This window comes from Punica granatum, chromosome 5 (assembly GCF_007655135.1).
Source record: "Punica granatum isolate Tunisia-2019 chromosome 5, ASM765513v2, whole genome shotgun sequence".
Classification (NCBI taxonomy): domain Eukaryota; kingdom Viridiplantae; phylum Streptophyta; class Magnoliopsida; order Myrtales; family Lythraceae; genus Punica; species Punica granatum.
The window spans coordinates 17432528-17442486 of NC_045131.1; the positions used below are offsets into that span (position 1 = coordinate 17432528).

General features: G+C 37.6%; 1 protein-coding gene across 3 annotated transcripts; it reads left to right on the forward strand.

Annotated features, from left to right (window-relative positions):
* Nucleotides 1–3410: 3410 nt before the first annotated feature.
* Nucleotides 3411–8765, forward strand: LOC116209254 (glycolipid transfer protein 1). Of its 3 annotated transcripts, XM_031542848.1 has the most exons (8): nucleotides 3411–3506; nucleotides 3690–3725; nucleotides 4256–4392; nucleotides 5119–5174; nucleotides 5463–5593; nucleotides 6578–6713; nucleotides 7547–7678; nucleotides 8449–8765. In XM_031542848.1, exons 3-8 carry the CDS (start codon nucleotides 4275–4277, stop codon nucleotides 8482–8484), a joined length of 609 nt encoding a protein of 202 aa, XP_031398708.1. In that variant the 5' UTR covers nucleotides 3411–3506; nucleotides 3690–3725; nucleotides 4256–4274; the 3' UTR covers nucleotides 8485–8765. The 3 variants fall into 3 exon arrangements, with proteins under 3 accessions (XP_031398708.1, XP_031398707.1, XP_031398709.1); XM_031542847.1 differs by having other exon boundaries at nucleotides 3443–3725; XM_031542849.1 differs by lacking the exon at nucleotides 3690–3725 and having other exon boundaries at nucleotides 3484–3506.
* The last annotated feature ends 1194 nt before the right edge of the window (nucleotides 8766–9959 follow it).

Below are 9959 nucleotides of genomic sequence, written 5' to 3' on the forward strand. Positions count from 1 at the left end.
ATGAGGTGAAACAGTTGTTGTCATCTCTTGGTCTGAGCTTGGTAAAAATTGTTTGTTGTCCAAAGGGTTGCATGTTGTACTACAATGATGATTTTGATTTAACATGTTGCAAATTTTGCAGCGAGTTCAGATACAAGAAAGGGTACGACAGGTACGGTAATCTGAAGTTAGCGACAAGGAAAAAATGCACTACATGCCTTTGATTCCGAGATTGAAGAGGTTGTACGTTTCAACGAGGACTCCTCCGAAGTCAAGCCAATATACCGTGCAGATAAATTACCCTGAAGTCAAGCCCTTCATTAAGTAAGAACATCTAAAGAATTATTCGCACCACATAGAGTGAGTTTAATATTTGATGATCATGGCTAATCACTTGCATGTTGGTATTGAAAATGTAGTTGCTTGGTTAATAGTACGAATGTTGCTCAGAATCAAAATGTCTTTTCGGAGTGGTACAAGATATTTGTAAGTACAACTTACTATAATCCCAATGTTATATGCATGGTTATGGGCATCGCGACTTACGATAAGCCTATACTCGTAGGTACATAATCCCAATGAAGAGATTAAGGATCAAGTGTTATTGGATCTCACTTGGGGCCATGCTGTGTGCGTAAGAAAATATACCATTTTGTGAATGGATACAAGATCCAAGTAGATGATTACTGTCGGGGAAACACGACCTGTAACAATGGTATATGGGTTACAGGGGATTATGGTGATGGTGTTAAGATTGATTATTACGACATCCTAAAGGAGATCGTATAATTAGACTATGTTAGACTACCAAGCAAGATGGTTGTCCTTTTCCGAGACCAATGGTTGAACCTGACATCATCTCGTCAAGATGATGACACTGGCATTGTCGAGGTAATGCGTGGTGCTAAGATGGGGGAAAACGATCCATTCGTTATTGCCAAGTAAGTAAGACAAGTTTATTATGTGCCATACCAGACTCGAGACAGAAATAGATCCCAATGGCTAGTTGTATTAAAACGAAACCAACTGGCAAAGTAGAAGTATCCAAGGCGTTGGAGGTCACTTACAAAATGAAAACCATTCCCACATTCATCTAGTAACTGAAGATGACCGTGAACTTGCATTGGTAGATAGAAATAATCATGTTGAGTATCTTTCGACCGATTAGGAAGATGAAGATGGATGCGTGGGCACGATGATGATGATAGGGTCACGATGATGACGCTAGTGGTGGTGGCCTTAATGACCAATGAACACGTTTTCGGACAAAGAGAAATATCGTTATTGGTTTTTTTGCTCATATTTATTTGGTAATTTAAAAGCTGGTTTGTCGTTTTTTAATTTATGCAATACAATATTGTATGTGGGTTGTCATTGTTTGTGATTAATATATTATGTCAATTTGTTACAATGCAGATGTCGGACAGGAGGGGAGAAGAAGAAAGGCACAACTAGAGCTACGTTGGGGTCCCATCAGAAGGAAATCCTGATGCAAGTACCGAAGCAAGATCATCTGTTCTATGGGCCAGACATGTTTGGCATCCAGCGGGACTTGCAGTCACAGCCGGAGCATTACAAACATGTAGATACACCATCGGGCAGCCCGATTCAACACACTGAGGCGGACCCATGGTTAACGGGATTGTACACCCGCTACGCGGTGCCCCCTGATTCCATCCCACGTTAGGGAGGTTTCCATTCTCAGATGCCGTATGATGACCCGCTATATCGTTACACGTTTTCCTCATTAGGCCAATTTATTCAACACTCGGATGCACCCATGTAGCAATATTCACAGCAGGGACATACGCATACGGAGGGGAAGAAGGTAGAGGTACCGTGAGTCAAAGAATGCCTGCTTGAGCGGCCAGCAGTGACTTGATGAGCCTAGGCTGTATAATGGGAGATATTATCTCATACCCCATGGTGATAATGTGTTACGCATTTGTTATTATATTTATGTGTTTATTAAATTTACGAGCTTATTACATACGTTGGCTATTATAAGGGAGATTAACTAATATTTGATTTCATTTGTGGCAATTTTATCCCTAGTCACGAGGGAACGACCACAATTGTGAATGTTATTAAAAAAAAAATTTAACAATGCTTGGGTTAATCCCAATGTGGTCCTTCATAGATGGCATCTTACTCCTCACCAAACAAAGGAGCTGATGTTTCAAGAGTGGAAGGTGATAGTGATGACTTTAAATATATATATCGTATGTATTTTATTGAGAAGTATCTTCATTAATTTGCGACCATTAAAAATGCAAAAGTTGTGTTATTAGAATCTGATTTACGAGAAACATATGGATCGATCCCCCTTCAATAAAAAGGCGAGTAAGCGATTATTGGATGTGTGCCACAAGCACCGAACATGATCACAGTGGATTGATTGGATTGGGAAGGCTCATATGGTGGCGCTGGAGCAGCATTGGCAAGAAAAATCTCATAAGGAAATTTCAAAGGCAGCTAAAGCGAATTGAAATTCCAATGTTGGAGCATCCATCCCCTCCAGAGGATCGTAGTCTTTTGCTACAAAAGCATATCGACAAGTAAGCCACAACGCGTCTTATATTAATGTGTTTATTATGTTAATACCCAATTGGTCGTTTTTTCTTTAATTTGCAGGAGAAGATAACATGCCGACCCGTCAATCACGTGAAAATGTACGAGGAAACCAATAAAAAAAAGCGGATGATGCTTGGGTTAGCCCGTATACACAAGAAATATGGTAATTTGTAATTAAGATTAATTGAAAGGACTTGTTTGTTTTTAATTAATGCTTGATTACTCTAGATTTTTTATTTTCGAATGTCATCGACTTATGTACGTCTTCTTTATGTGTTTTTTGTTTGTTTCCATTCTTTTACATGAGAAGTACACTCAGGCTTCCCATTCTCATGGCTCCGACGACCATTTTGCTTGAGATTCAAGCCAAGATTTCAACTGATGCGATTGGTAGAAGTAAGAAGGGCCGTGTACATGGGATGAATTTCTTGAGCACCGGTAGCTCTTCATCCAATTCTCTTGGATGTGGACCATCCGGCACGGCGGGGATGGTCGATCCACGCAATGATGACATCAGGGAGTCGCTAGGCATTGTGCACTTCCTATTGGATAATCACGATTCGTGGATGCAATATATCAGAGAGGCCTTACATAAGCTGATAGGAGTACCCATTCTGCCGAACCTCGCTTGGGAGAAGCAGCATCGCACTAACCGTAGCCAGGATACGGTGCACGAGGATGAGGATGATGGTGATGATGATGAGTGAGTTGGTTCCGACTTATGTCGACTGATTATCCTTGTTCGATATGTAGTTAGTGTGACCACAGACCGGGAACTGCATAGCCGGTCTCATATCTGGGCCGTTGGATATCCTCACGCGGGATCTAACGGTCGGCTTTTGCTTTTGTGAGCGTCGCTTGAAGTCATGTTTGAATTTTCCCATCTTGTCTTGATTGAAACAGAGAACCGGAATCAGATTCTCATTCTCCGGCACGTCTTCTCCATCACAGTCGTCAGTTCCTCTCTCTCTCTCAGTTGATACCTTGCATTGATTGATTCCCCCCATCCGCCTTCCCATTATCGTCCTCTCAGCCAGTGTGTGTGTGTGTGTGTATATATATATATATATATATATGTCATATATACTGATCTCGCTCCAATCTCTGATCTGATCCCTTCCCATCCGCTCTCTCAGATCACCCAGTTGGGGACCCGTAGAAGCTGCCGACACGTACGATCCGCCTCCGTCGAACTCTGATCTTGTTTTGTTTTCCGCTTCGTGTCTGTGATCGCTACTGATTAGCGTTTCCATTTGATGTTTGCCTTAAGTGGCTGCTTATGTTTCGTGCGTTTGAACATCTTATACTGCGCGAAATTCGTAGCATTTTAGTCATCAAGCTGCTTTGTCCAATTCCCGTACTCGAATTTCAGTTCTGCTCTTGGAGTTACTGATGGAACATAGCATTGTCATGAGATGGTTATAGCTGTGTGGTAGATTCTGACTCATCTGATAGATCCATTTGATCTGTTTTCGGCACGAATTTTGATTCTCCGGTTGGTACATGGGTTCATTCTCGAATAGTCATACCAAATTCAAGATTGTTCAACACAGCAGTGTGGTTGAGCTGATAATGATGAACAGACCCATATGAGAGAAATTACACTGACTTGCTTAAACCATGTGGATCTAGCTTAACAATTTATTGATTAAGAAGCTTTGTGACTTTTGCTTATGGATGCCTCCTTTTTCCGATTATGCAGCTAAAAACCTAAAACCATCATGGAGGGAACTATATTCACTCCTTCTTTGGAAGGCATGAAGCATGTCAAGTCAGAAGAAGGGGAAATGCTTACCAAGCCTTTCCTGGATGTGTGCAAATTGATATTGCCTGTTCTAGGTATGCTCATTTCTTAGAGGTAACATTATCCCGGGAAAAATTTAGAGGGGGTTAAATCAATTGTCCTTAATCGTTAACAAATTTTCTGGAACATGTTTATTTGTTTTGTGAATACCATTGGTTATTTTCTCCTGTATGCAAGAAGGCATTTCTTTTCTTAAGCAGCACATATGGTTGATGTTACTCGAACCCTGTTGCAAGAATGCTTCGCTTTGACTGTGGGTCTTTTTATAACTTTTCTCTGAAGTGAATTTAAAGGGAGGACAAAAAAAATTGTCTGTATCTTTTATCTTTTCAGTTATCTCTTTTTCATACCAAAAGATGTTGTCCAAGAGCACAAAGAAAATATTTAATTGTATATAACCTCTCTCTTCTATATAAAATAAAAAATAAAAAATTGTAAAGATGAGCAGAAGATATTTTTGCCAGGTTGGTTTAAATATCTCATGTTCTTTTGATGAGGACTAACAGGACATGGCTTGTTCAGACTAAATATGATTCTTTCTCTGCTGATGGAAAGACAAAATATGTGTAGAAATTGCTGGAAACGTAATGTTGGATTATGCAACTAGAGCAAATGTTTGGCTGATCTAGTTGATTTGGTTGAATTGCTACGCTAAATGTTTGAGAGCGTAATAGGATTCACTGTTGCTAGAAGTATTGAATATAGAAGATGCCCATCCCCGCTGTGAGCCTCTAAGTTTTTCCAATTTTGTCTTCTCTCAGATAAATTTGGAACAGCTATGGCCCTTGTAAAGACTGATGTTGGTGGAAATATTTCGGTAAGACCATTTTAAAATAGCAGCGTTATATTTCATAGTATACGTCATTGTGCGATAATATCAATTTTCCTTGTGCATTTTCTTGCTGGAAATCCCCAATGGGGGTGCCCATTGTAAACAAATCAATGTGTAGTAGCGATATCTAGTAGAATTTCCTGTGTTTTGCAGTAAATTTCTGGTGCACCGTTTCTGTACTCTGCAGTTCTTTCTAATGTAACAAACTTGTAGACTATAAAACCTGATCTGACGCTTATTTTGTTAAGTTCTGAGGTTATGTTTCTTTTGTAGAGACTGGAGGCCAAGTATAATTCAAACCCAACTGATTTCAATCTATTGTACAGCATGGTGCGAGTTGAGGTTGAAGCTAAAACTGCAAAAGGATCCTCCAGTTGTACAAATGGACTTCTTTGGCTAACGAGGTAGAATGCGCCAAATGGACTAAAATCAGTATCTGGATTTGTTGCAAAAATCTTTCTCAAAACATTCGTCTCTAAGTTTTGAAATTATAAATATTGTTCTAGTTGTTGCTGTCGCGGATCATTTTAAATGTTGAGATTGCTCATTTCTTGTCAAAGAAAGTGAAATAAATAAACGTGCTGAGCAGTGGTTAATTGCCTTCATTAGCATTTATGTTTATCTACTAGTATGAGGAGAATTAGATATTGTATCCTTTTATGTTGTATGGTCTTATTAGCGTTATCAAAAGTGCTCACCTCGGCGCTTAGGTTCATCAGGCAAGGTACACCAAGGTCCCAGCGCCTTGGTTGGTCCAGGGCGCACTGCCTTTGGTGAGGCGTGCACCTTGGACCTGCCTGTGTGCTTTTTTGTCGAGGCCCAGGCTTGTGCTTTTTGCGCCTGATTAAACTTTTGTACCAGACCACCTTTTTGGGCTTCCTTTCTTTATTAGTGGGCCGGCCCACATATTATTGGTTTATAAAATTAAAAAGAACTTTTTTAAAAAGAAAATGTTAGAGCAAAAATTTGGAAATTTTAGGGCTCATCGTCCTCAGCTCAGTCCTCGTCTCTCCTCTTCAGTATCCTGTCATGATATGCAAGACTTTGATTTGCTATAGTATTGATCTCCTTATTGTGGTACATGCTATATTGCTTATTCATGATTTTTATTGTTTTAGATTGAGAATGACAGCTAAAATGCACAGGTAATGTATTTAGTAGGGTGCGCCTTAGTTTAGTTAGGCGCGCGCTTTTTCTTGCGCCTTGCGCCTCAGGCGATAGGGACCCTTTGCGCCTTGAGTGTGCCTGACGCTTTTGACAACCTTGGGTCTTATAGGCGAACCTGAGAGAATTAAATATTGTACCGTTTTATGTTTACATCTACTATGAATGCTTGATCATATAGACAAATTGAGTATTGTCTTTTCATTATTATTATTATTATTCAGAGCCATGGATTTTCTGGTGGAACTGTTCCGCAACTTACTATCTCATCCAGAATGGACAATGTCCCAAGCTTGTTCAGATTCGTATGGGAAGACCCTGAAGAAATGGCATGGTTGGCTTGCCAGTTCAAGTTTCTCTGTAAGTGCTTTGGTTCTAATCTTCTCTTATTCGTCCAAGCGAGAAAAGAAATATCCACTTCTAATCTCTTGATTATGAAAAATATGTTTGTCATTGCCTTGAAATCAAGTACAAGACCGGCTCATGGAATATGAGGTGCTAAAGTTATGTACTCGATATTTTATGCTCCGTTTGGTTTTGCAATTAAGTTTTTAAAATTTTAACTCTAACTTTAACTCTAACTTTAACTCTAACTTAACTCTACTCAGTACACAACAAAATTCAACAACACAATTATTACTTTTTCCTTTTTCTTCAATTTTTTTAACATTTTCAATTCAATTTTTAATATTAAGTTCTCTCAACTATCCATTACTTTTTTCATAATTCAACAACACAATCATTACTTTCTCACAACTATTCATTACTTTTTCATACTTTTTCTTATTGTTTTACTTCCCTTAGAATATTTGGTGGATAAACTCCATAATGAACTATTTGTTTGTTTTGTGGTTATTTTCTATGTTTCTTATATGATTTCTACTCACAAGACGCGTTTTCCTTGTTATGAATTTGCTTAATATTATATATGCAAGTCTTATCCAATAATTATAAAAACTGATTTTGCAACTGATTTTGAGAGCTTGCCCAAAATAGGGCAGCCATAGGTTGTTAAGAGTATCTGAATAGTTATTAAGGCGCACTCATTCTCATGGACCTCTACAAATGAGGTGCTTCTCAATACTCTCGACCATGGAGGCCCTGCATTCTCTCATTGTGCAAGTGATTTCTCATATAATCATCTTTGCTGTGTCTGTTTTTACTTAGATGAACTTATTGTTTGCTGGTCACAGGTTGCTATGAAGCTTGCACCCAACAGGGAGAAGTTCATGGAAGTTATAGGGGGTTCAGGTGATATCAAAGCTGACATAGAAGCATTTTGTGTGTCCTTTGCACCTCTACTTGAAGAGAATCACAAGTTTCTGGTAAGATATTTTTCCAGTCATTCAGATTGAGAACTAATCACCATAAATTGCACATTTACATCTTACTGGCAGTTCTTGAGTTTTGCTGTAGTCCTTAATAGTATTTTGAGAGGAATGTGTGGTAGCCTAATCTTAGTCTTCTCTTTTTAAGAAATGGATTTAGTAATTTTGTTACAGAAATTACAGGACAGGAGGCAATCCTATTTCATTCTTCTTTTTATTTATGATTGGGAAAAAAAAAAGAGCTGAATTTCATTAAGCCTTCTCTAAAACACAAAGAAAGAAAGATATGGAACTGAGATGTGTTTGATGTAGTAATTTGAAGTGTCCAAGAGTTAGTTCCAAGTAGAGTTAGACATGAAGTTGTGATTTTGATTTTATTTAGCGAGAATCTGGCAGCTTTTCTTCATCTATTTTCCTGCAGATGCTTGATGTTTAATGGGATTAATCTCTTCACAGAGGAGAACATAGTTGTGGGGATTATCCAATATGGAAGGACAAGTTTGAACCAAGGACTTAATAGTTTTTACTAGTTGGAATTTCCAAACAACGAAGAATAGTACAGAGTCTACAACCAATTGACCTCTAGTCCAGTCTAATATTTTTGGTGTATGCTCCATAGCTGTTTTCTTTGTGATGTTTTCAAGAAATAAGTAATTCCTTTGCTGCGGTCTAGTAATTTTGAGACAAGTGATTTCAGAATCTTTGCAACCAGTTTGATTTTGCACTGTTAGCTGGCAACTTACAATGTCCAATCTCTCAATTTACAGGCTAGCGTTGAGTTGGATGATCTGAAGGCGTCGTAAAAGCAGTGGTCAGCACCCGCTTTTAGTAATCTTTGCTCTTGTTCATTTGACACAGTTCTGATGGGACGAGATAAATTATCAGCCATTTGAGAGTTACCAGATCTTTCGGAATGATGAGGCAAGAAAACATATGGACTAGTTAAACATATTCTTCAATATGCTGCTTGCGTTTTGAGTTTTTTTGTTTTGCTTCGTTCGGTGATATATCGAATTCTTACATTAGTATGAACCAGAGAAATGGAAACGGATTTAGTCACTTATGAAGTCGATTGGTTAGAAGGTGTTGCGATTTGCCTTTTCACTAGTTTCATTCTCAGGTGCGTTGCGCGGTTTTTTAAAGAGGCAATCTAATTCGTCAAATGAAATTTCAACAAGTGGTTGAATAAATTATATCATTTTTTCATACTATATAATAGCGTTTCACTTTCACCTCACGGTCAAAACAAATGTGAACTTCTAGAATTAAAATGGATCACTGAAATTGAACTTCACAAATTATTTGAACCTTAAACTTGTAAAGCACATCACTTAAAAGAATTCTGGTATAAAATAGGGATTTTTTTTTCCTTTCCGAAAGCATAAACCAGTCATCAAATTAAAAAAAAAAAAATTTAGCTATAAAAAACTTAATAGTTGGAGATGATGTCAAGTAAAAGCCTGGCACTGTGTACATGAATTTAATCAGGGGCGTAGTAATTTCCTTTTGTTAATATACTTTTGGTTACCTTACATTTCTCTTACTAAATTATATATTTAAACGTATCAGCTGAGACATTATGTATAGTGATTATATCTATAGTAATATATAAAGGAAATCTTTGGTGTCCCTCCAATTATATTTTGCACAAATTGACCAAACTACCCCACTATCTTTCACAAAAATAAAACAAAAGATATAAAGTAAATACTTGAAAGGATAAATTTGTAAAATTAATGCTCTCTCTCGCGCCCACTTCCACCTCTCTCTCCTCTCGCTTGTCAACCCACGTTCTTCCCCTATCTCTCTCCACTCTGTTATTTTCCTGTTTTTTTTTAATTGGCTAGGTTATTTTTTTTCCCTTTTTCTTTAAAACATGCATTTTTTTATCATCTTTTTCCCCCTTAATATTTCATTCTTGTTAAATTAAATTTTATAGATACGCGGAACAATAATAGATCAATTGCACCAATGCACGTGCATGTTTGAGTCTACAGTGGAGATTAATACTGCGTTTAGTTTGTAAGTAACATTTTAAAATCAGATTTTGATTTTGAAAAAATGTTAGAATTCTAAAATTTTAATTTCACGTGTAGTGATGGCTTTAGTTTAAAATTAACATTATATTTAATCTCGTGCACTCGAGTAATAATCTAGCAATAATTAACTACAATAACTTTCCCAATTATAAATCCTTATTTTTCTGTACTAAACTAAGTATTTGAAAACTCAATAAGTCCAAACTAATTCAATTCTAGTTGGGTCATTAATGACTAAA

Coding starts and splice junctions, on each gene's coding strand:
- LOC116209254 (XM_031542848.1), top strand. CDS start 4,275: ATGGAGGGAACTATATTCACTCCTTCTTTGGAAGGCATGAAGCATGTC. Junction 5,594..6,577: donor GGACTTCTTTGGCTAACGAG/GTAGAATGCGCC, acceptor ATTATTATTCAG/AGCCATGGATTTTCTGGTGG. Junction 6,714..7,546: donor TTGCCAGTTCAAGTTTCTCT/GTAAGTGCTTTG, acceptor TGCTGGTCACAG/GTTGCTATGAAGCTTGCACC.